Source organism: Anabas testudineus, chromosome 19 (assembly GCF_900324465.2).
Source record: "Anabas testudineus chromosome 19, fAnaTes1.2, whole genome shotgun sequence".
Lineage (NCBI taxonomy): Eukaryota > Metazoa > Chordata > Actinopteri > Anabantiformes > Anabantidae > Anabas > Anabas testudineus.
This window is the reverse complement of record NC_046628.1, coordinates 5648122-5673219: the sequence shown is the minus strand read 5'-3', so window position 1 is coordinate 5673219 and position 25098 is coordinate 5648122. Positions and strand designations below refer to the sequence as shown.

At 42.6% G+C, this 25098-nt stretch overlaps 2 protein-coding genes across 2 annotated transcripts; one reads left to right on the top strand and one right to left on the bottom strand.

Moving 5' to 3' along the window:
* The first annotated feature begins 4070 nt into the window (after positions 1–4070).
* cdc42ep1a (CDC42 effector protein (Rho GTPase binding) 1a) lies at positions 4071–14047 on the top strand. Its single transcript, XM_026350738.1, has 4 exons — positions 4071–4220; positions 8155–8307; positions 9818–10757; positions 12434–14047. The coding sequence occupies exons 3-4, from the start codon at positions 10289–10291 to the stop codon at positions 13153–13155; spliced, it is 1191 nt and encodes a 396-aa protein (XP_026206523.1). The 5' UTR covers positions 4071–4220; positions 8155–8307; positions 9818–10288; the 3' UTR covers positions 13156–14047.
* Positions 13573–24192, bottom strand: sh3bp1 (SH3-domain binding protein 1). The gene is made up of 18 exons (XM_026350737.1): positions 23842–24192; positions 21794–21836; positions 21491–21595; positions 21325–21401; positions 21052–21163; positions 20540–20616; positions 20247–20334; positions 20096–20164; positions 19845–19935; positions 19616–19752; positions 18721–18832; positions 18238–18319; positions 18066–18146; positions 17514–17627; positions 17091–17188; positions 16392–16560; positions 15903–16264; positions 13573–14819 (listed from the first exon to the last, which is right to left on the bottom strand). The coding sequence occupies exons 1-18, from the start codon at positions 23889–23891 to the stop codon at positions 14542–14544; spliced, it is 2145 nt and encodes a 714-aa protein (XP_026206522.1). The 5' UTR covers positions 23892–24192; the 3' UTR covers positions 13573–14541.
* Between the last annotated feature and the right edge of the window lie 906 nt (positions 24193–25098).

Here is a 25098-nt window from a genome sequence, read left to right as displayed (position 1 = left end):
GATATAAGCCATGAGAGAGTTGGACGGAGGGGGGGGGAGAGCAGCACAGACCAAGAAAAATGAAAAACAGAGGGAGAGATTGTGAAAAAGCACTAAATTTGTAATCGTGCCTCCCTTTGGGGACCCAGCGCTGAACAGCATCCAAAAACTTGTGAGGTTTTTTGAACAAATAGCTGACATGCCTCAGAATAGAGCTTGTTTATCTTGGGACGAAGTGTAGAGGAGCGAGAAGAGGGATGCAAAGAAAGCCTGGGAGAGCGAGGAGGGAAGAAAACAGGAACAGAGAGATGGACAGCAGGATTTGAGATGCAAAAGAAATAAAAGGGAGGTAGATGCGAGATGAGATGCTTGGGAAACGTATAAACAAAAAAAAGACAGTTTAAGGAGATCGACTAAAATAATATTTTGCTTCTCGAACCCACAGCAATGAACATTTGAGCAGCCTCAAAATCTCTGTGGACTCTGTGGAGTCGGCAGGAGAAAAGCTGATGGATTAAAAAAAATGCCACAATATTCACTTACATACTTTATTTGTAACTAGAGTGCCGACTTCATTCAGATAACAGTATAAAAAAAAGCATAAAATAATCACTGAACATGCTTTCATCAGAGCAGCATGAGAGTGATATCAGCCTAGATTTGTCAGTGATTCATTTCCAGGTGTGTGTGTGTGTGTGTGTGTTTGTGTTTGTGTTTGTGTATGTGTGTATGTGTGCGTGTGTATGTGAGATGGGGGCGATGTGGGGGTCGGTACACACTAAAAATAACCCAATTACACAACCTCCACCAGTCATATTTCAACAAAGGAGTCATGGCTTAAGGAAAGTGCACGGCACTGTAACAACAGGACACATGAAAGTAAATATATAGAGACATTGGAAAATCGCTGTAATGAATCAGCCCTCAAACACTTTCAGACCAGAGTTTATCATTAAACCATGGCTTAAAAGCCTCAAGGAAATAAAGTGCATTTCTAACTCTCTGATGGACCACAAGTTGTACCGTAAACTCCACACAACTAAGTCGTAGTTTTTATACTGTAATTTCACATCTGACTATACTCATAGTTATAAGACCTTCAGTGTTATACATCATTATATCACTATTTGATTGTCATGCAAATGCAAATCTGCGTAGACCATGAACACATGCACTGAGTTTACAGCTATTTCTAAAGCATTTTACTTTCTTCTCCTTGGCTTAGATACTTGCTTGCTCTGGATAAAAGCGTGAAAGTGCCAAATAACTAAATGTAAATGTAGATATTTACAAAAAGGTTTAGAAATTTCATTTACCAACTGAGCAATGTAGTTTTCTATTTGGAAACGAATTTACTAGTACTATTTTGAGCTCCAGATGATTCTCCAGTGAGTATTTGCTGCAGCAGGAAAACAAACTGCAGTTTCCATGTGCAATATAATCAAGGAATGTGTCACAAAGTGCATGGCTATGGCTCACTGGTGTTTCTAAACAAGGAAAAATATATCTCAGGAGCTTACAACACATAAAAAACATATCATTAGGATGAATTTAATGTGTTGGTCTTTACATGACAGGCACGGACAAAAAGAAAATGTGCAATATTACTAAATTTGTAAAGTGGAGAAACACACTGATATTTAGTGATGTCCTGTCCTGGTGTGTTAGCTGAATATTTATGTTCTGTTACCTCCTATTTACTGTGGAATATTTAGAAATTATAATAAACTAGATCAAAATGTGATTCTGTGAGCTTGGTGAATATGACTGGAAATTGTATGGAAAGTTGCTTGGAAATACAGTCAACACACATCCAAAGTTAGTGTCACAAGAAGCCTTATGAATCTGCTGAAAGCTCTGTTGATCTCTTGGTCGTTGGCTAAGTTGAATGAATCTGTGTTGAAGCTGGAGTGAGGGCACGGGAGCTGGGCCAGCGCTTCATTCCTGAGAAGTGTGGGCAGAGGTGGCAGCGGGAGACAAAACAGATGCTAATCCCCAGATGCCCTCAAGTGCTGTATCCGCTGGTTTTATGTGTGTATTAAACACTGTCCTTACAGGAATTCAGCCATTTTGTAACTAAACAATGTATAAATCAGCTCAGAGAGTTGATTAAACAGGTGAATTAGCCAAACTGAGTACATTTGACAACATATACTGGGGCTCTCTGGCTTTTAGTTTAGACCAATCACTGAGAAAATACAGCAAGGGACCACCAACATGCATCATTCCTCCATCAATGTGGAACAGAGCTCACAACAGAGGAACGGACAAATGGACCCCATCAAGAAAAGAAGAAAAAACCTGGTTGATTTAATACTTTCTAGTTTAAATGCAGCAACATATCCTGATTGGATGGATTTATTTTAATTGCAGGCAGTCAAGAGGAAGTCAGATAGATTTTCATAAACCAGTCCATACTTCTGTCTGTTTCTAAATCATGGGTATACACTTCTACAACTTAAGCTTGTGTAAAATGAGGAAGGGTGTTGTCTGAAACGGTGAACCGCAGTGACTCTCCTGATTGTGTGTGATTGTGTTTACTTCCGTCTGCCTACGTGTGAGCATGTACTGCAAGTGTGTGTGTGTGTGTGTGTGTGTGTGGGGGTACCATGAGCGTATGGGCAGCAGGGAAGTGTTGCAGCCCATTCAGAAGTGGCGTGCGGCTGTGGTGTCATCGGTTGTGGTGAACTACGGCGGGCTAGTAGGCCACCTCGAAGCTTTAACGACTGCCAGGCCCGCTACAGGCCTCTGAGGACGGGCTGAGGATGCTTCTGTTCCTGTTGATAAGGCTCTGTTTCCTGTTGGACAGGTCAGCATGGGACCATCGGGGGAGAGGTTTGACCAGTGGTCAGTCATGGACAAGTTCATTTAACTGAAGTTTAAAGCTGAACCTAATGATGTTTGATGTAAAACTCTACCCCATCAGCAGAAACCTCTAAATGGGTCTACAGTGAAAGGAAATCAACTTGGCCCAGTCTTGAAAATGCTGTACTGTAGATTTACTAGTTTTTACTCTAATGAAATTCAGATAACATGTGTGTACGCCAGTCAAAACAAAAACCAAAACCTCTCATGTATGGGTAAAAAGTGGTAACGTTAGGTTATATTAACAGACAAACATTAAAAACAATTCAATTAATTAAAGGTAAATTACCACATAGTAACAAGAGTAGCAGTAAAATGTGGGTATATTAGTTTTCTTGCCATTAGTTAGATGAGATGCTAATCTCCTGTCTGTCTGTTAGCTAAAAAAGCTACCTTAGTTTAGCGTAGCAGGTGGGAAACAGCTAGCTGCACATCTATCCCAGCAACTATTCTCTGGTAAACCTTGAATTGCCTTTTTTAACATTTCAGTTTCTGTTCAGAATAAGCAAATTAGATTTCACCTTTTCCATTAGTGTGCGTCATTGGCGTATATACACAGATTTGTTTGCTCCAGAGAGGGGGACACTGTGACAGTTTCCACATTGGCAGTGTTTGAGCTAAGCTAAGCTAAGCTAAGCTAAGCTAATTGTCTTTGCTAAGTTTTGAAATTTAAGCCAAATAAAAGCCGTGAGTGAAGAGTCATTGTTGGGGCTAGTTTTCAACTGAGTCACATTAAAGTGCAGCAAGTTATTAGATATTGAGCAAACTGAGTCACTCTGAAACTATTTCATAAGCTTGTGTTTCCCTTTAGCTCAAAGTCATCAGATGCTCAGCTGATAAAACCTGATGACGAGCACTTGATCCTCACTGCTCGTCCTATTTGTCACTGTCTTCATCACTTTTGGACAGATACGTGTTTATGGATCCAACACACCCACACGCTGCAAAACAAAACACCCCCGCGACACTAACTCGTTTCTTCACACCTCAAAACTGAGTGTACTCACACTGAATAGAAAGCTCATGTTATAGCGCCACCTGTGCGCCTGTGCATGCACTGCGTTGTTCCTCCTGCACGTTCACTCATTGCCTCTGATCGTGTTGACAAGTCAATTGGCTTGTTGCAGAGACATCAGGCTGAGGTGTTAACCATGGAGCTGGGTGGGAGTCCCTGGTGTGGTCCTCTGGACGGCTCCTTTGGTATTTGATCCACGTCCCGCCCCTTCCTCATCCTCCGCGCTGCGCCGCTCCGCACACCCGGCGCACCAGCGGCGCAGTTCGGCTGCACCAGCGGCTCACTCGGACCTATTTCTGTAGGATAGATCATTACATCGGAGTCGACCAGTCTGCTTTTCTTCTTGTGGCAGTTGCCTGGGGTGAGTTTATATAAAATGTTATGAAATCACTCTATAATATTTTGAGTCTGTAATAGTCGTGCAGAGCTTGAGTGTGTTTGCACAGTGATTGTGTTCCATGTTGAGGTGAAGAGTGAGACTTAAAGTTTATCTGTGCTATGTAATGTCACCACTGTGGCTATTTTATAGCCCATATATTCTATAATGTAGCTACAACATGTGAATAACAACTCTGTTATATGCACTTAGCAGCATTAGATAGTATTTCTGTGATATATGAATTGTACCATCAGATAGGTAGGCTGCAGTACAGGGACCCACTTTAACAATAAATAACTTCTCTATTGCCTGTTTAACTAATCATTAGATGCAGGTGATCATGTGATTAATTATTAGCGATGCTGTTTTTTTCTTTCAAATATTCTAGTTGTGTTAATAAGTCAAAGGAGACCCCCCCCCTGCTGTGCAGAGACAGAAAGCAAACACCTTAATCTTTCATTTCAGATAAAGCAGTTTCATAAAGACATGAGGAAAAAGTTGATTGAAACGAAGTTGTTTAATATAGTCGGTGTTTAGGTTTCTGTGCAAGTTGTTCACAGATGTGTGGCATGAAACGCAATCTGATCTTCAACATTTTTATATTCAGCAGCAGCAGTGTATCATTACTATTCCCCCACTACTGCCTTGGTCAGAGCAAACTCTGGCACCAAAAAAAAAAAAAGAAAAGCCAGGCAGTGCTTTGATTTTTATCACGCTGCCTCGTAAATAAGAGCAGTTACGTGACGCAACCTGTCAATTTTCATACGTCATTGAAATGACTAAGATGTAAAGAGATTCAGGGGAACATGACATGATGAAGTTGAAGTAGGTGGCCTTGAAGTGTTTTAATTACGGAGACAAACAGGCAGGACACTGCTCGACTCATTACAAGTTGGGGGCATGTGGCTTTTTGACCCTCACAACCTGTCAGCCAGACATGAGGGAGGCCACCATGTGTTATACCACACACACACACACACACACACACACACACACATTAATAGAAGAGCTTGTTGACCTGCCATGGCCCGCCAAAAAAAACAAACAAACAAGCCCAGCGGTGATCAATAAAAAGCTCAGCCTGCTTCAGTAATAATAACAAAGAAATCCAATAAACATGGTGTAGTGATGGCTCCAGTTTCCCTTACTGTGGATCTGTGACTTTTTTCTTTTTCATGTTTCACTGGCTTTGTAATTCCCCTTGTTAGTTTCCCCAGAAGTAGGCGTACAGTAAATCCTCCTTGAGAACGTGCTTTGATAGTTCCACAAGCACTCAGCTCAGCCTGCAGCAGACGACCAACGCGCGCGTGTTATATGTTTTCCCTACACCCCCTTCGTGTCATTTACTCTAATGACATGGTACTTTTCAAAGCACTTGATTAAGTAAACCAGTGCAGACATTCCTTGTGGTTTTTCCTGTCTAGCTTTTTTTTTTTTACCTGAGTTCTACATTCCTCTGAAGGGGGACCGTTTGTGACCTTTGGGTGTCATTGACGCAACCAAACAGGAAAGGGTCAGTTGCGAAGGTGCAAACTGTGAATCCGGCTGCTGTATTTGCTTTCACACCACGAGGTTCCCTGCCTTTCTCTCTCTCTTATTTTTGGAGGCTACATATGCTGATGTTGGGAAAACGTCTTCATCACAATGAGTTGTTACCAAATGGTCATGACTCTTTCACAATAATCAAACCATAGTAAAGGACTATACTGAAGGGGCTGACCTGCTGGTCAACAACCAGGAGGTCATTCAGCCAACTGGGTCACTGCTATGACTTTTGACTATGTGGAGGGAAATGTGAGCAACTCCCAGATCTTGGGATCTTTAGAGCAAACCTTACTATACACAGTATACAATTTAAAAATGACTGTTTAGCATGTTTCTTCAGATATTTTCAGAAGCAGTTTTTAGTGGACGATGTTACCCAGGCCACCACCATTTTGACTTGGAAAAGAGGGATAGGTTCAAGTCTGTTTGTTGGCTGGCTGCTCTCCAACACTTCACTGCAAGCGAACGTTTCACATGGTGATTGATGTGGACAATTTGCAAAGTTTTCCCAGCTCTGGATAGTCTCTGTGGCTGCCTGTTCCTCCTCGGATCTACACAGCATGAAACTTCAGTCTAAAACTTACAATCATTTTTGCTGTCAGGCTGAATTTGGTAAGTGGTGAGGAAAATAGCCAACACAATCCATCAGTTCAAGGTTTTCATCCTTCAGCAAAATGTGAACTTACAGTCTTTTTTACTACTAAATAAAAAATGCAAGTATAGATGCTTGTGCACTTCGACATGATTTGGACTATTAGAGTCTGGCGTTTCTGGTAACACTTGTACCTCTGTCTATTCAGTTAAGCTAAGATTTGTTAATATCTATTATGGTTTTAGGAACTTGAAGTAGGAACTAATCAAAGCCACTTTTCAGATAAAAAAATCAGACAGTTGTTAATTCAGCTGAAAAAAAGTCTTTTGACAGAAAGACTTTCACTATCTATTAGCTAGTGAGCAAAGAACAAATAAACCTATCACAGTAATAGTGATTCCATCTCAAGGTTACCACAAACATATTTGACATTTCTGCACTGTAATGCATTTTCACATATCAGACCACGTCGGCACAAAACCAACATGTCTGATAAGCTAAAAGTGGCTGATATTAGAACCTGTAACACGACAGGTATCAAATAAATAGACTGTGCATGTGTGAAAAGAAGAAAGGAAGTGTTTGAACACCGAAAGAGAGAGGTAACAAAAAGAGCTAATTAGGATCCTCGGTTCCAGTACACGCAGGAAGCAGAGAGGGGCCTCGGAGAGTGTGGATATTTGTTGAAGCGTGAAAGTGTTTTCTTGGCTAAGGAGAAAGAAGTGTATCAGTATTTTGCTTGGATCCGCACTGAGCATGGATTGTGAAAATGGGAACGTAATTGAAAGTCAAAGGGTGAGTCTAAAAATGTGGTTTTATCTTGTATGTTTGTTCACCTGGTTAGCGGCGGTTAGTGAGTGAAGGACATGAGAAGAGAGGGAGCGAGAAGGGAGGGGAAGACCTGTGGCAAAACACAAAGTCCAATGCTGAGTTAACTCTAGACAAACTATAGCAGAGAACAACTTTCTTTTAGTTAAAGTCACCAAAAGTAGAGATTATGTGTTTGTTTGCGTGTCTGTGTGTGTGGGCCCCAGTGTAACTGTGTAAAGCGATGGAAAAAGAAAGAGAAGTCGAAAGAAGGAGGGACAATTGAAGGGAAGAAAATAAATATTGGAAGGCAAGAACGGAGAAAGAAATGAGGCGGAAAGAACCGAGAGAAGCAGAAAGAGGCGTTTTTAAAAATGAGGAAAGAAGAGATGAGAGAATGAAAGAGGAAAACCGAGGATTCGGACCCAAACGTGGTTTCAATCAGCGCTGAGGTTGAGGAGAAGGATGTTTGACGGTCGCATTCGAGAGAAGGACGCCACCGACTGATGCTCTGCTTAAGAATGTGTTCGTACAACAAGCACGCACGCACACACGGCTCCTATTAGACTGTGGTTCCTCTGGTTTTTATCCAGCAAAGCCACCTCAAGCAAATGCTGTGCACAGTGACATGGAAATATTTTATTGAGCCTTTCTGTGATGTATGAATTCCCCCGAAATCCCCTGAATCCCCAAAGAAAACAACTTAAAACTGAACAACATCCTGAACAACACACTAAGTTTAATGCAAAAATGCTGCTTTTATCCCAAACTAACAATAGAGAGGAGTCTGACCTCCTCTTTGAACCGTTCTCCTCCTACCACCATTACTGTTTCTGCCCTATTTCGCCATCCTCCCACTTCTTCTTGTTAAAATGTCTTAATCGCCACCCTGAACCTTTTCATCGCTCTCCTTTACTTCTACTTAAACTAGCTCTTTATTACCTTAAATAATATTTTTTCCCTCTCTTTTAGGAGTCAGAACCAGTGGACAGACCTCACCCAGAGCGAGGCACCCTGCTGGGGGGTAACGGAGGAGATGAAGGATTAGAAGATAATCCCGGGTACATCTGAGTTCCCCCTGTTGAGACGTCCCCTATTCTTTTCCAGTGTCCAAGACTTAGACAGGTAAGCTGTGGTCGGCTTATAGCATCAATTTTTAATACTTATTATTTACTTAATATTGTATTTTTGTCCTTCTGGTGTTTTTTTATCTGATGTCTTGGGGTGCTGGCTTATGTGTGTTAACTCAGACAAACAGAGGAGCAAGTGCAAAGAAGGACCACAGAGAGGAGGGGGGGCCGAGAGAAGAGTCGGAAAGAAGCATATGTGCACATAAAATAAGCTCTGCCTACAGGGTCCAAATACATAAGAAGAGCTAGAGTGAGCGACCCCCCCTTTTTAACAGGATTACAGGCACAGACAAAGCACCAGAGCTTCCTGTGGGCACACAGGCAGAGTAATGAATGGATCCACGTGTATTCCTGTAATGCAGTAGGTTAGCACGTGGTTTTTCTTTGATATAAGAAGACAAACATTTCCCTTATTGGAAAGAGCATAAGCGCCTTTGTGTCTGTGACCGCAGCCACTGGAGAGTTGTTTTAATCAGCCAGGTGGACCGTCGCTTCAGCGCAGTTCATGGGAACGTGCACAAGATCTTTGCAGGCTCACGCCGTCTCAGATTCAACATCACACCTCGGGAAACTGGTCCCAGGCGCTCCTTTGTGAGCCTCGATATGGCTCTGCTCAGTGCTGGTATGTGGCGTGTTTCCTCCCTCTCCACTCCCAGATGCCCCACTTAATACGCCAGCCAGGGGAGGTGGAGCGGAGGGCCTGGGACTGCGGTCAGCAGCAAATTAGAGGGGCTGCTTTGGACCTGACGCAATCCCCATCTCATGAAGCAGAGCGGGTCATTAATGAAGCCAGACGGGGCGAACGAAAGCATAGGAGGCATTTAGCTGCTGCTGTGGAAAGCTTAAAAAGAACCAGAGGTCCTTGTCGGGGCTGCCGCATGCTATCAAAAAATATTATAATTGGATATCCATAAGTCTGCGAGGTCTGGAGATCCTGCTTGTACTTGCCAGTCCAAGCAGTGATTTTCTTATCAGGAAATTATCAATATCGCTTCCTATCTTGCGGAGCATACTTTGCTTGTTTATAAACAGTTCTGTTCCTGCTGAATGAGGCCTGCCACTTAGCTTTAAAAGCGAGATAAGTGTTTTCAGCATAGAATGAACTCTGTGTAACCTTCATGCCGGACAAAGCAGGACAAAATGGAAGCAGGAATTCCCTGAAAGCCCACCCATTTCATGGATAAGAAGTAGACTTTGATTTGTCACACAAACAAAAGTGACTGTGGTCTAAATTTAGATGGTTCCACACCAGCGGATCGTTGGAACGCGGAACCCTAAAACCCTTTGGACAGACACATCTGTCCAAAATGCAGGGAGGTGGCGTTACGACAGCATACATTATTCAAAACAGAAACGTAGAATGGACTCAATCTCACAACTGAATCTCAGCTTTCACATAATAACCTGCAAATGTCGTCCATTTCTCTCGACATATCTCAAATTCAAATTCATCCCTGTCTGCATTTTAAAGATAGATATTTTTTCCCTGTTTTCACTCTTGATAGATGGTTCCATGGTGCAACCGCAGAACCATTTGCAGCTGGACTTGGACCTATTTCTGAGCTGATGTCGACGAAGCCAAAGCCCAGAGCAAGCCAACCGACCTCACCACAGTCCAACTGGCCCGGCAGCCTCCAGGAGCATAGCTGCATAGTGTTGGCCTCGATTTATGTCTGTTTAGTTCAGCCAGTCATGCATAACAACAAGCTACAAAGAGTGGGACAGAGTTTGGCCTCCACATGATAAACAGAGACAATATTCCAGTGAGCTGTTTGGCACTGCCGAGCTGGAGATCAACTTTTCAGCTTTAGAAATTACACAGCTCTAAAATCTTGGAATAACCCACCAGAGCTATTTTGTAGGCCCACACCTTGGACTGCTGAACTGTCTGATTTTTGCATAAATCCAAACCAAGAAACACTTTGTAGTTCATTTTTGACATTGATTCAGTACTTAGCCATTCACCTGCTTTAACCATGAATCTTCAGGAAAAGTTGTCAGGTCTTAAAGGTCTGGTGTCACACTCCCACAGCAAACGTCGCCATAAAGGCGAGTTGACAGTGGAAATGATCAGCCCTCCTCTGGGAGACTTCCGCCACACCATGCACGTGGGTCGTGGTGGCGATGTGTTTGGGGACACCTCCTTCCTCAGCAATCACGGTGGGACAGCCAACGGGAACAGCGGGGAAACGGATTCTATCTCCAGCCCTGACAACAAGATCGGGGCGTTCTTCTCCAGGACGCTCCGTCAAATCAGAAGGGGCTCTGACAATCGACCAAGAGAAGGATGCAAGGATCTGTCGCCACCGCCTCCCCCGATTTCTCCTATTATAAAGAATGCCATCTCCCTCCCCAGGCTGGATGTGGACATGTCGAATGGGAGTCCCACCACCAAAGTGCTCTTCCCCAGTTCTCAGAATACACCGGAGGAGAAGAGCTCTTACGGTGAGTTGTGCTGGTCTGATTCAAAGTGTGAAGATGAGGAGAAGCAGTATAAATGTGATGTTTGTTGTTTCACAAGAGGCCCCTGTGAAAAAGTTGTTGAAAGAAACTTTTACACTTTAATTCTGAAGCTCTAACACAATTTCTTGGATAACTGAAAAGTTCAAGTTTTAATTTGCTCTGCTTAATTATTCAGGGATTAAGCAGAGTTCCCCACCAGGGTAGATCTTCCCTTTGAATTTAATTACAACGCTGCTAAATAACACGTGCAAAGGTCAAATGAGTTAATCAGTGGTAAGAGGAAACAGCAGAGAGGTGGCAACCATATGTGGACCAGCGGTGGAACTCATCCATCAGTTCTACCCAGTGATCTGGACACAGATTTGCCCCATATGTGCTTATGAATCACCTTGGCCTGTAATCAACAGCGCTCAGACAGAGCTGGCAACAGGCTGTCTGCTGGGCTGTTGACCCATATTAAGACCACACTCATTGCTCATTCAGTCTGACCTCCTCCCCCTGTGTGTTTGTCTGTGTGTGTGTGAGTGTGTGCGCATATATTTCCCAAAATGTCAATTTGAATTAAATGATTTGAAGACTTCACTGCGGTCTGGTATTCTCTGAAATGTAATTATAGTTTGGGTGATGTAACTAGGAAGTTTACGAGGGTAACTAACTCTATCCATGTGTTTTCATGTGCATGTGAGAGTTTGTGTGCACTGTTATTACATAGTTTACTTTTGCAGTGACATTGAAACGTCTTTATACTCCAGTAATTATGCATCATAATATGTAAATGGGAGAGTTTTACAGGTTTTCATTCCACCAAAACCCCCATTAGATGTACAAAAGATGCCGCCAGGTGCTTATCTTATTTGTTTGGAATGAAAAACCCCCCGACTCGTGAGTCTTGACCTTTAACGGCTGACATTTATAGGAGCTCGAGTAATTTACCCGTTTGGGTGATGATGACAGAGTGTTCGTGTCTGACTTGTTAAGTGACCTGGCAGTGTTGTTCACATGAGTCACTTTTCACAGAATAACTCAGCACTTTGCCAGCCAGTTATTTTTTTTTTCTGGCTGATCACCATCAGATAAGATGTTTTCAGGTGGGTTCACACCGCCCCCTGTTGGACCTGGATGCAGAGTCTCGCTGAGAATGGGACTGCGTAATAATCTGAGTCTGTTCTTTTTGAAATAAAAAGAAGTACAGTACAGTAGCAGTATAAGACACAATGGAAAATTGAAAATGTTGCTTTTTAAAGGCTCATTTAGATTTATCTAATTTAATACATAAATTCAAAGTAACAAAGACTAATTATTAAATCTTCTTCTTCTTAATTCTTGGCATTTCTGACCCTGCATACACACACGAAGCAATAACAAAGTGTTTTTTGGAGACACATGTATGAGACACTTGCTTTCTCACCTACATTAACAGTTTTAGCTGTGATAGGTGTGTTTCTGTTATCTATGATCTGTGTTTCTCCCAGTCTTTATTAGGCTAACTGTTCACTGAGTACAACTTTATATTCACATTACAGACAGGAGAGGTTGCTCTCAAAAATTAGAAAGCTTATTCACCAATATACTGTACCTTTAAGAACTGTAGTAACACAGTCAAAACAGTACAAAATACTACTACTGCTGGATTTCATGTATTGATGTCTGTTTCTCAGGTCTGGATTCTGGGTTCGTCACCCTGCCTCGTCTCTCCCGCTCTGAGCGCCAGCAGCCCTCCGTCTCCATCCCCGCGTCCTGCTCCCCTAACATCCACCGAGGCTCTCTGACCGACCCCACTGATGTCATCTTATCCACATGCTCCACCTCTATCGTCACCTCTGCCTCCAAACCCACCACCACTGCCTACTCCGACTCCCTCCCCTCCCTCACCTCCCTGGACACCTTCACGCTTGACCTCGGCCCCTCCCTCATGAGTGAGGTGTTCGGCCTGATTGACGGACACCCGGAGGATCACGGCCACGCCTGGGAGGGAGAGGAGGTGGGTTCAGCCTGCGGCTTCACCAATGAGGGATCGGAGATGGACTCGGCTACTATCTCATATGTGGATTCCCTGCTGAGGGAGGACTGTGGGGGCAGGAAGAGTCCACATGGGGCCGAATGGGAGGAGGAGGAGGGCAGCGTGACAGAGGTGAACGGTCTTTCCGGTAAAGTACCAGATGTGGTTATGGGGTCACCTGAACGAGTGAGGCTGGGGATGGGGATGGAGAGCGAGCGCTTCCAGAGCGCTACAGATGTGCTCGCACGCCACTATGGTGTCAGCCTCTTAAAGGGACAGAGCAGGATGGAGGCTGCAGATTCAGACATGATGATCATCAGCCAGCCCAAGAAGAAAATATCCTACAGCTACATGGACGACGAAGATGAAATCAAAGTCTAACATCTATCTTTTCACACTAAACTAAATGAATCGTCTTCTGATGTATGATTGCTCTCTATTTCCAATCAAATCAGTCATCTTACATTTTATATAGTCAACGAGACCAGCTCTGTTGACAGAGTGATGGTGAAAACTACAACATGAATCCAGCATACTGGATCCTGTACTCTCATAGTCATGCTTCAAGTATGTTCAGTTTATTGCAAACCTGTTGCTGGATGTATCTAAAAGGAGGGAACGACTCAACGCTGCTAGTTTCCAAGCTCAGCACAAAAAAGGGAGACTGATTTAATGAAAGACCAGGACCGAAACAAAGGGAACATGTGGAACATGAGGATGTATGTGGTTAAGATTGTATGTGTCACAAAGGAAACACCAACATTACTCAATGTACAACATACAGAGCCTGTTATTCACTTTACACTTCCTCCAAGTGGAACTTTAATAAACGTTTGACATCACTGCAACCTCTTGTAAATGTTTCGCTCAGGAATACACTACCAGGAAAGAAAAAAAGGGAAGACGTTTAATGAGATATCTGCAATCTCAGGATTAGCCTTTTAAGACAAAACTACATGAACTGAGGGAATATGAAAAGTAATTTCTGGTATTTGTTAGATGCAACTAAAGCCTGAACCATATAGTTGTTCATTTTATGCTGCAGACCCTCTAAGTAGATACTCTATGCACCTTTTATGATTATAAAGTCCTGTATTGCTTTTTATAGAAGAACTATTTGTATGTACTTTTATACGACTGAAGATATCAACTGACCTTCTATGAATATGTACTTACAGTATGAGCACCTGCAGTACATAGTGCAATTCACATCCTTCAATAGCAATGATATACTACGATGATATAAATTGAGAATAAAGATGTTTTTCCATTTGGTTGAATATGCTTTTATTTACACATATTTTCATTTTTAACATCTGAGGTCAGTTTAAACCCAAAATCCTGAAAGTTTATGTTTAATCACTAGTGGAATTGGTTTATCTTGTAGAAATATGGACAAATCCAGTGTAAAATATTGATGCATTGTGCATTTATTCAGTTCTTTGGCTATTTTTATTTATTTATTTATTTATTTATTTATTACCAAAAAATATTTAGCATTCTGAGAAATAAAGGAATATCAGTAACCGCCTAATAAATAAATGATACTGGTTATGAAAACATAGTTAGACCAAAAGTAAATTACGCTGAAAGACTTTTACTCAAAAATAAAAAGTTCAGCCCAGATTGGTGATACTAAACAATGCAAGGATCATTTTACTCACAAAAAATAAAAACATGTTTCAGCTGCTTAACCAGCTAGTTTTACATGTTTAAAGGACTATAGCACAAAAGAAATACGCACATTGAACATAAATGTATTTTTTCTCACTGTGCTATAGTCGGAACTTCTTTTGTCTGTGATGGTGGAGGGAGTGGGGGAGGACAGTTTGGGGCTTTGACTCCTGGTTTCTTCGGTGCAGGTTTTTTGACACTGGTTGTCTGAGCTCGGGGTGCAGGCTTCGGCTGGCTCCTAGTGTCCACGGTTGCTGGGTTTGTGGTGGGGGGAACAGGGGCCTGGAGTTTGGGAGGTCCTGAGGCTTTCTGTTTGGAGTACTGCACTGTCACCTGCTCATTATTTTTGTTTAGGGGGAAGGATCTTTTTGCTGTAAATGAAAACAAAGACAGAGGGACTTTAAGAAACTGTGACTACAACAAAATACAAATAAATAAATAAATAAATGACAGCAGACAGACAGTGCTAAGATAAAAATGCAGCATCATAACAAACTTACAGCACATTGAAAAATGGCAGCCTCACATGTGTCACATTTTGAAATAGTTTTATATGAGACCACTGCTCTGCTACATTCAGAGGTGGCATTGAAGTAATTTGTGGGACTGTTTGCTGCCAAACAAGCAGTAGTGGCAAAGTCATTAAGGCAAAACTGCTTAACACACAATGGCAAAGTAGTTTAACAAGTTAAAGTAGAAAATAGCAGCAGAAGTATTAGGTATTAGGATGAGACGACTTATAAGGTAAAGTTTTTCAGCTTCTGACTGAGGCAGTTACAACAGGGTGAGAGATGACGCATGACCCAAGAGATTGATATTTTGGTCACTGGTGTGAGTCTTCCTGTTTCCTGTGTACTTCCTGGTTGTTACAGCTCTCTCTGTCAACTTGCACTTACACACTATGGTTTTGACACTGAGAGGAAAACAGGTAGTAGTAAAGAATCAGTAAAAGACCATTCACAAGAGACATCCAGTATAATTTATGTGACTAGGCTGTGAGCTCAGCAATTAATAAAGGTGCTGCTGTAGAAAAATATTTTTTGGGGCATTTGAAGGGGCAGTCAACCAATTTTACACATGCTGATAAAGCTGCATTGTTGGCTGTAGGTGTGGAGTTTAAAAGATGCAGGACATTATTTTTGTGTGAGGGGTTTTACAGAAGACAGTTTACATTCCAGTCTCATCGTGGGAAATTAGCATCCAGTGTTTTGAGTCACCCAACTTAAAGTACAATGCTAAATGTCTGGACTGCCCCTTTGCTATTGAAAAAGCATTACATCAGCTTATGTGTGAACACACCCACAGCCGCTGAGGTTTTTCTGCCTTGCAGTGGTTATATGTATGATTTGTTATCTCCATGTCATGACGATTTTGAAAGACCTTCCTTTTCTTTCAACTGAATTTGTTTAAATTTATCTTTACACAGCCATTGGCTTGAGAGGATTCTGACTCACGTTTATATGGTGAGGTGATCTTCACAAACGCTTTAGGGGATTCTGGAGGTGCCTCCAAAATTGGCTCCAGCTGGCCCTGATCCGAGAACTGCTTCTGGATGGGACTCCTGGTTTGACCCGAGTTGGGAGCTGTTGCTCTAGGAGGTGGGACTGGGCACTGGTTTGCTGTTGAGCTGCTGGCAGCAGAGGCACTAGAGATCGGAATAGGGCTGGGATTCAAGGAGGATGAGCTGCTGGACATTGTGTTTGGATGTGCTGGTGCTGCTTTTTCACACGCAGGACTGCCCCAGGTGGTGGTGCCACTGCGACCCACTGAGCCAGATTTCACCAGGAAGAAGGCACCACTGTCCTGAGAAGCTGTGCTGATGGAAAAATAGGTAAAGATTGTTTATATGTAAAAATCCCGCAATCATATCCAACTATTCCAGACAACTGTGTTATGTTGTTATTCTGAACTCTAAATACAGATCTGTTCTTGCAGACCAGTACCTGCTTGTCTTGGAGAGAGGGAGATGAAAAGACGAGGAGGAAGTTGTGGATGAAGAGGAGGAAACTGTCCTGCTCAGTTTCTCCTTTTCTGCGACCACAGAGTGGGTTACAGGTGAAGGCAGAGTCACATCGGGGACCTCGGGTAGGTCTGGGACCTCAAAGGATACAGCTGGCCAAGACAAAATGTAAAGTACAAAAACGATAAATTTATGGGAGCTGCATGAAATAGACAGCATTACATTTAAAGGTTATTTCAAATTAAAAGCAGTGTGAGTCTTTTGGTTATAGCTTTGATTACTGATAATAACAATAATAATAAAAACACTGCAGCAAGTTAATGGCTTAGACCTGGAAAAGCTGCTGTTGCATCAGAAACACAAACTGACACACTCTCAGACAGGTTTTTAACAAACTCACATAAAAGCTTAATGCCATTTGTAAAGATTACAAACCAAACTGCCCGTTTCTGCTTTCACCACAATTTCCAGACAGACCTGCTAGTTCAACATTGGCCTGCTGTGTTTGCAGTAGTTGTTAGCGTTTCCTGTGAAATGGTTGCACTGACTTTCACTTGTACTTCCAAGAGAGGGGTAAGTCGTTTTAACACTTCTGACCTCATTTACCTCCTGTTTATCAAACCCCTATGTGCTTTTATAAATGTAAGTGTATGTATAAAAGGGTACATCTGTGTTTGCATACCTTCAGGGAAGAGGCTGGAGCTGTACTGAATAAGAGGCTCAATGACTGTGACCACTTGGACTGAAGAAGCTGATGCCATGTCAAAAAGTGCCACTTCTCTAAAGAGGCAGAGACAAAGAAAAGAGAATGCTCTTCAAAGTTTGTCACAAAGGTATAAATCATTTTTACAGACAAATTCAGCCGGGTTGCTGACAGTTTGCTAATGGTTGTTCGATTAACTAGACAAAACTAGCTAGCTAGAAAACTGAGGTTTAGCCACAGACTATTTCTGCTACCTTGGTTGCTCTTCCTGTTCTTCATACACACAATAAATCCTTATTGCTGCTCTACCACGTAAAATAATGCTGGTTCACTCATGTTCAACTAAACCTGTTGAAAGAGGATTCATATACGATCAACACAGACAGATGAGCGGTTACGAACCCTTCAGCTTGGGGCCAGAGCAGGTTGGGCCCCAGGACAATGGCAACGTTACTGGGTGTCATCTTGTTTATGGCCTGCTCCTCAGACAGCAGAGACAAGAACTGGACCAGGTACCTGACAGGGAGAAAGAGGAAAACACTAAGGAAACTGGGTGGCAGGAGTGAAGGGAAGAAGACAGGCAGACAGACTTATGGGCATATACATCCAGGCATTTTTCAGGGTTCGATCCCTTTCAAAAGCCTTTGGATAAACCAAACAAGAGTCTACAGTCATGCCATAAGCTCTGTGAGGCTGTACTGTGGTGGCTTGGGCTAACAGCTAACAAGCTAACAGGCACACAATAACAATGCTAATATTGTTAGCTCGCACCTGCTAGTATCTACTAATTACAGAAGCACTAAACATAAAGTTCACCAAAGTCGGTAAGCGTCATTTTCTGAGAATTGAGCGTGCGTGTTGGGACCAACTGAGAGTGACAGTGCTGCTAGCGAGACTAACGCTGCATTTTGTTCAGGGTGAAAGAGCCATTCTGAATAGACAGTGAGTAAACACCTGAGGTTGTTGTAGTTTTCAGGTGGCAGCTTCTTCAGCAGCACTCGGAACTGCTCCAGCTTCTCTGTCAAGTCCTTTTCCCTGTGAAGATAGAGGTCGAGCTAAAAAAAAACAGGCTTACAACGACAACAACAACAACAACAACAAAAAGGGAGATAAACAATATACACACCCTGCTGCTTTAAACCAGTCAGTGTAGAGTTCAAAGGTCATTAGAGGTTCAGGAAGTTCTCGCAGGTAACACTTCAAGGCTCCTGTCGCGACACATAAATGTCCAAAATCACAACTGTGTCTGGTTGTTCATTTTATATAGATAAATAGTAGTAGATAAATGATGTGTTTTACTATTGCATAACATATTTATACGAATGAAAAACCTTCAGCTCTCACAGTTTGATAAAAGGAATCATTTTTTCTATTTGCAGCTAAAGAAACTTTTATATTACTGTTCTAATAATTCTCCGGTGCAGGGGAAGTAATGCGTTTTACATTACTGTAAGCTGCAGAAGAGCCTGTGCTTGAAATAAACAAAACGGGAACTGGGTAGTTAGAATTAGCAGCGAAAGTCACGTTAGATGATGATAAGAAAGAGCACTCATGACAGAATCCTAAAGAAGGAATGTTTTTTTTTTTTTAAATAAAGGCACGTCCTCACCAGCCACAGCGTGAGGGTCCATGCTGAACTCGCTGTGGTCAACTGTTCCTTGATCCAAACATGTCTTCAGCCTCTTCACCACTGAGGCTGCCGCCGCCAGACGAAACAGACCCTGCATGGCGAGGAAGGGGAGGAAGGGGAGGAAGGGGAGAGGGGAAGGGTGGAGAGTGATGGTGTGGATGGTGGGAAGGCTGCAGTCAAACTAAAACCAGCGAAGTGCTCATTAAAAATGGCCCATTAAGAAACTGCAGTAGACAACATGGTCCAAGACAAATAAAGACATTTTGTATATTCATGCTCAGAGCACATGTCTAAAGCTGGAATAATTCTGAGATGGTAAGAAAATTAATTAATATAATAACACATTTTAAAGAGAGAAAAATCCCCTGAGTTAAATAAACTCTAGAATGAAACCGGATGTTGGTTCACGTCAGCTTGCCTTTAGCATCTTAGTTTGGTTTGTTGCAATAATCATCCAAGAAGCATCTTCAGTCTGAGGAAAATTGACCTGGGAACTCACTCGCGTGGTCTTAATTTTGCTGAGGATGAACTGAAAGGGCAGCATGAAAAAGCATGGGAGAAAGACTGTGCCTGAGACCTCCCCCGTCCCCGATACTGCTGAATCTAATGTGCTCAGGAATCAGTATTTAGTGTGCTCAGTAATCGACAGCGTGCCTTATTCTCACACTTTCTGGACAGAGAAGATGAAGGGGCATTTATGATGAAGAGGGGCTGCCTAGCCATCTTTCCACAGACTGAACAAGCTACTCGGATAAGAAGTTCAGTTGACATGACTCAACTTGCAGATACCAGAACCTGAACGACTCTGAACCTCCACCAACATGGTGGCATTTTTATCCCTGTGAATCCACCTCCCACGTCCCGTCACACCTACCTCCTCTCTCATGCCCGTTCTCAGCAGCATGTGAATACACTCCTGGATGGGTGCAGCAATGTCTCTGTTAGTTCTGGACAGATGAGAGAGCAGAGGCTCCCCATAGACCTTCTGATTAGAGGAACTTAGTGCTGGGCCTGAATGAGGTGACAGAGGAAACAAGAATCCATGTGAAAATATTGCAAACAACAAGACATTCAAATAAATGCACAGACAACAGACAGCTCACCTTTCTGACTGTTATCCTCTTTGAGCTCGCTGATGTTTTTCTCCAGGAACACGTGGGAGTTTTTGTGGTATTCTGCTTGCAGCTCAAGAAGCTATAGATGGACGAACATGCGAGGCAATGGGTGTTTAAAGCAGTCGGTGATTAGGCTACATAATTATACAGTGTGAAACCTGCCTGAATATATATTTTTTTTTCCACCTGCTCTAAATTAACTGAGAGAAGAAAAACAAAACCTCACAAGTGCGACTCACACGAATGAAGTAGTTAGCGTAGTCATCTTCTTTTGTAGCAAAGTGGTACAGATCGGCAGAGTACTGGTCCTACAGAGACAGGACAGAGTAGGAGTCAATGATCAATGTGCTGCTGCTGCTTCTGCTGCTGAGGAGGAGGAAACACTGATACCTTGATGCTCTCCAACTTCCTCCAAGCTTCTTCCACTTCCTCCCGAAGACCATCCTGCTTTGCCTGAGGACCAGTGCTGCCCTGGCTCCTGCTCACACGCACACACACACACACACACACATAAAGAGAGTGAGAGAATCGTAATGGTGACTTGATCTTCGTCTTATTTTCTTTTTAGCTTTTGCCACAATAAGTCATCTGCCTCCATTTACCCCCTATCCTCTCTCACTACATCCATAAGTCTCCTCTTTGGTCTTCCTCTAGACCTCCTGCCTGGCAGCTGTGTAACTCACCTGATTCTTGCGTTGTTCCAGTCAGTCGTGAGCTTTGCAAACTGTTTCTTGTTCTTGAGAATCTCGGGTAAATCATCCTTAAAGGAAAGTAAAAAAACAAACAAAAGTGAAACGCTCAGAGAAAACTTTCACATCATAAGTACAGGAAATGGACGAAATAACATGAACAATATAATTTAACCTCTTCAATCCTACAATAAATATTACACTTGTCACGCTGAACTCGGGGTTTGCGAGTTCTTAAATTGGTCTGCACTACATTGCGTTCTGTTTGTTGACGACCTACAGTGTGTATTAAAAACCCCAAGTGTGGTAAGCGTGATCAGTTCAGTTTCTTCCTTTACGTTTTGAGTTACACAACAACTTAATTAGACTGACTCTCTTAAAACTAAGCCTATGCACATTAAACATTTCTCAATTCAAAAATCCTTCTTGTGTAATTTTATTTTTGTGTTTAGTTGCATTACAGCTGTGGTCAGAAGTATTATTTGATGATGATATGGAAGTTTTACCTCGCTGAGTTTGTTGAGAGGCTCCAGAACTTCCTTCTCCACTTTCACCTCAAAGTCTGCCAGCATGTTGGCTAACATCTTCTCCATGAAACAACACATCTCCAGCACCCTCCTGTCACACACACACATACACATTTCACTATGTATGAATAAGAGACACAGTGTGTGGGATCCTCTTTTCTTTTTAATCCAGAAGTGAAAATCTCCAAACTGGAGTCATGAGTTCTTCACATGACATGGGCATGGAAAACTGCAGGGGATCAAACCTGTCACCTGATAGAGGACTCTGCGTCGAAGTCCTTGAAGCTTTCTGCCATGCTGATAGACAGCAGCATCAGAGGGAGCTTTTTCTGCGCACAGAGAAAGGGAGACGGCAAACGCCTTTTAGTAACCAGCCAAAATGTTTTCAGACCTCTTGTGGATGTAACAGTCCGGGTACCATTCGTTTCTCAGCCTCCAGCCCTGACTGACTCTGCATGCAGGCCTGCAGCTTCTTGTGGAGGACCTGAGCCGCCTTCTTGGCCGGTTCCACCCGCTGCTCTACCTGCATTGAACCACAAACCAGGAAATGGCATGTGAGTAAATCAAGAAATCACAACAAACAAAAACCCCAAAACAAAACAAAAACAGGAACTTATTTAGGTTGTATCTGTTCTGTATCAATACTGTAAAAAGATGCAGCTTACGTACATTAATTATGAAATATGATGCTGATGTGAAACTGAAAGTTCTTGTTTCTCACCATAACCAGGTCCTCGTGTAGAAGCTCAGTGGCATCTTGTGACCTGCAGATGTAGGATATTTCCCACAGCAGTTAGTGAGTAATTTAGTGATTTTATTTCAGTTCAGTTTATTTGTAAAGCGTCAAATCACAACATGAATCATCTCCTGGCACTTTTCATAGTGAGACCTCACAGAGTTATATGTAAAAAATCTTTCTCTTCTTAATAAACGCCTTTGGCTTTTTGATTGTTAGTAGACAAAACAAGCATTTTAACGATGTCACCATTAAATACTGAGCATTTCTTAAAAAGGCACTGAAGTGATGTTTTGAATAGATATTAGCGTTGTGTGTTCTGTCTAATGCTGAGAAGAACACGACACCTCATAGTCTGAAATACAGGATTTTACATGTCTCCTTCTAAGAAGCATCACATTCATGTCCTACTTCAGATGACTGTCAAAAATAATAGACTGCAGAGGCTTTGTAATTTAGAATTGAAGCTCCCCTCTTTTGCTCTGAACGCGCAGTGGGCTGGATATTTTTAGGCCTGACTGACATGATGACAACCTCAACTCAGACGTATGAGCTGCTGCTGCTGCTGCCGTGTGAGGTCTGTAACAAGAAACACAGAAACCTCCCTCCACCTACGGGTGATTAAAAAGGTGGGACGGTGATGAACAGAGAGGTGAAGTGCAACAACTTTCTCTGCAGCTTTGATAGCATCTCCAAGCTCGGGGCACACCCAGAGGAAACTCGACCCTGCTCTCAAAGGTCAGACGAGACCCAGCACCTCCAAGGTGGAGTTTCTTCTTTCCTCCAGTGAACCTGACACCTGATGTTTCACAACACAAAGATAAGAAAATCCCCAACGTGTTTAAACTATATGCCAGTTCCTTTTTTTTTTTTTAAAGTCTGCCTTTCGTTTCAGCTTTCTCGTCCGACATGGGAGAAAAACCTTTAATTCCACATAAAGTAAGAATACATGCGTCTGTGGTGAAGCCCAACCCCTAGATAAATCTACCACTCTTAGTCAATGTTTAGCACCACTGATATATAAAAATAGATGAATCACAATGTATACACTACTGCACGCGAAGTCAGAAGATGTTGTCTAGCTGTGTTTATCTCATCAAAGGTCGGCACTGCTGTCAAAATGAAAACTAGGCAAAGCGTTGCAGTTGGAGCCCACGTTGCTCTGTTTGCAGATGCACGCTGTGTAGGTTTGTTATTAAACCAGAGAGCGATGAAAGTAGAGGCAGCGTGGCCTGCACACACACACACACACACACACACACACACACACACACACAGAGGCATAGGGGGGTGCCTTATTCAACCACTCATTTGCAAAAAGCAGTCACAGTCACAGTGAGCGGCTAGGGTGGTTTTCTCTTGTTTGAGTCTTTTTTTTATTAACAAAAGACAGAAAATGTAGAGAAACCTGCAAGAGATTTCAATTTAAGGCATAAAGTATGATGTCTTTTTTATTATAAACAGAGATGCCACACCATGAAGAGTTCCAGCAGCTGCCACATTTCACAGAGAGACGCCTCCGTCCACCTCAACCTGGAGTCGGTTCGTCCACTTGCGTGTTGAACCGCTCCTGCTTTCACGTGTAGACGAGCCTGGGGTTTACCTCAGAGCCCCATCACGGCTTGAGTCACTCGAACAAGGAGGAACGAGCAACTATTGCATTCCAGCTTTACACACTTTTCAACACCGTGTTTGCAATAGTGAAAATGAGAACATGGAAACCAAAGCAGAAATCAACATTTCCTCAAAGCAGAACAGCGCTGAAACAAAAACCTCTCCAGTCCAGTGCACTGTAGCAGGTGATCACAAGCTGCGTGAGAGCCCAGAAAAGTGTCTGGATATAGGACATTAAATACGCCTTGAAGGTTTTTATACCTGGACGTGACACTCTATGAACTAATATGATCGCCTCTGTGATTATGGAGAAATTAAAACTACTTTAGTTGTAATTTCCTAACCTGACATGTTTGTGTTTAAATCATAAAGTGTGTATTAGAGTTGAAGTAGTACAGACCTCTGATGAGAACACTTACTTTGTCACAGAGCTGAGCTGCTTCAGGATGCTCAGAGATTGCCGCAGCATGGTGGCAGCGAAGCCCAACCAGCCTTTCTACCTGCTCTTCCCCTGTCCTGCTCGTCCCCAACAAGTGATCCTGCTCCAGAAAAGTTCCCGCTGAACACTTCACACCGTGTCACTTCATCAGGAGCTGACGGCGGTGCTTCATCTGCGGCCGATGTCTCTTGTGTGAGTGTTTTGGCTGGTTGGGGGTTTTCGTTCTTGTTTCAGCAGTGTGCTCAGAAGTCACATCTAGCTCAAGTCGCTCAATGAGGAAGTTGCAGCTGTGAGGGGGAAGAGATCTTTTCAGACCTATGTCACTATGATTTAACAGACAGCCTGTAAAACACTGCATGTATTTACAGAGGAGAATGAGTGACGTGGTAATAACTAGACGGGGAATAGAGGATCAAGTAGTTTCTGTTTCCTCCAGCGTGTCTATGCAACACTTCTGGATCCAAATTAGACTTTTATACTTTAACAATCAGTGAAGGTCTTAGTTTGTGCCAAGTCTGCTGCTGACTGGAGCCTTTTCAAATATGCATTTATTCATACTGGGGTTGGTTCACGTTTCTATAAATGCTAACAGTATGTGCTAAAGAATTAAAGGGATGTGAAAAGGCCAAAAGAGGAAACTATCAATGTTGTTTCTAACAGTATATTTTTCCCCACGCTGCCAGTTTGTGGATTTCCTTAATAATCTCATTTTATTGCTGAAGTTTTCAAAATTGTCTCTTGTAACACTAATATATGAATTTTCCATTTACAATTGTCTTAACATAGATGATTATTAATCATCTGTATATCTTACTATTTGTATGAAGTTAGTGCTACTCGCAGGGTGAAGAAACTTTTCTGTGGAGCTAACTTAAAATAATCAAATAGCAACAACAGAAGCAATTCGTGCGCCAGTGGGAGAGCCCACGAAACTGGACTTAGTCTGCAAGAAAGACTCGGTCAGGTCCAAGCACCCCGGTGCAACTAGGGCACGACGAGGAGTAGAGGAAGCCGGTGGCTTGTCTGCAGATTTTGACAGCTCATGCAGCCAAAAGTGCTCTAGAAATAGCCGTTTCAGTTTCATAGGTTATAAATGCAAGTTTTGTTTTTTTTAATTACAGAGAAAGATTCGGAAGAGGTCTGCTTTTGAAAGTTGAGAGTGAGGCTGCTGAGCGTGCAGAGGTGGGTAGCTCGTTCCACTGTAGTGGAACCACAGTGCTGAAAGGTTTCGCCTGGG

What these genes read in the sequence shown, in the direction of transcription:
- sh3bp1 (XM_026350737.1), bottom strand. Translation starts at nt 23,891, where the DNA reads ATGCTGCGGCAATCTCTGAGCATCCTGAAGCAGCTCAGCTCTGTGACA. An exon ending in GAACGGGCATGAGAGAGGAG is followed by an intron (nt 18,833 to 19,615) that starts GTAGGTGTGACG and finishes CTCGCCATGCAG; the next exon opens with GGTCTGTTTCGTCTGGCGGC. An exon ending in GACTGGTTTAAAGCAGCAGG is followed by an intron (nt 18,147 to 18,237) that starts GTGTGTATATTG and finishes CTATCTTCACAG; the next exon opens with GGAAAAGGACTTGACAGAGA.
- cdc42ep1a (XM_026350738.1), top strand. Translation starts at nt 10,289, where the DNA reads ATGAATCTTCAGGAAAAGTTGTCAGGTCTTAAAGGTCTGGTGTCACAC. An exon ending in GGAGGAGAAGAGCTCTTACG is followed by an intron (nt 10,758 to 12,433) that starts GTGAGTTGTGCT and finishes TCTGTTTCTCAG; the next exon opens with GTCTGGATTCTGGGTTCGTC.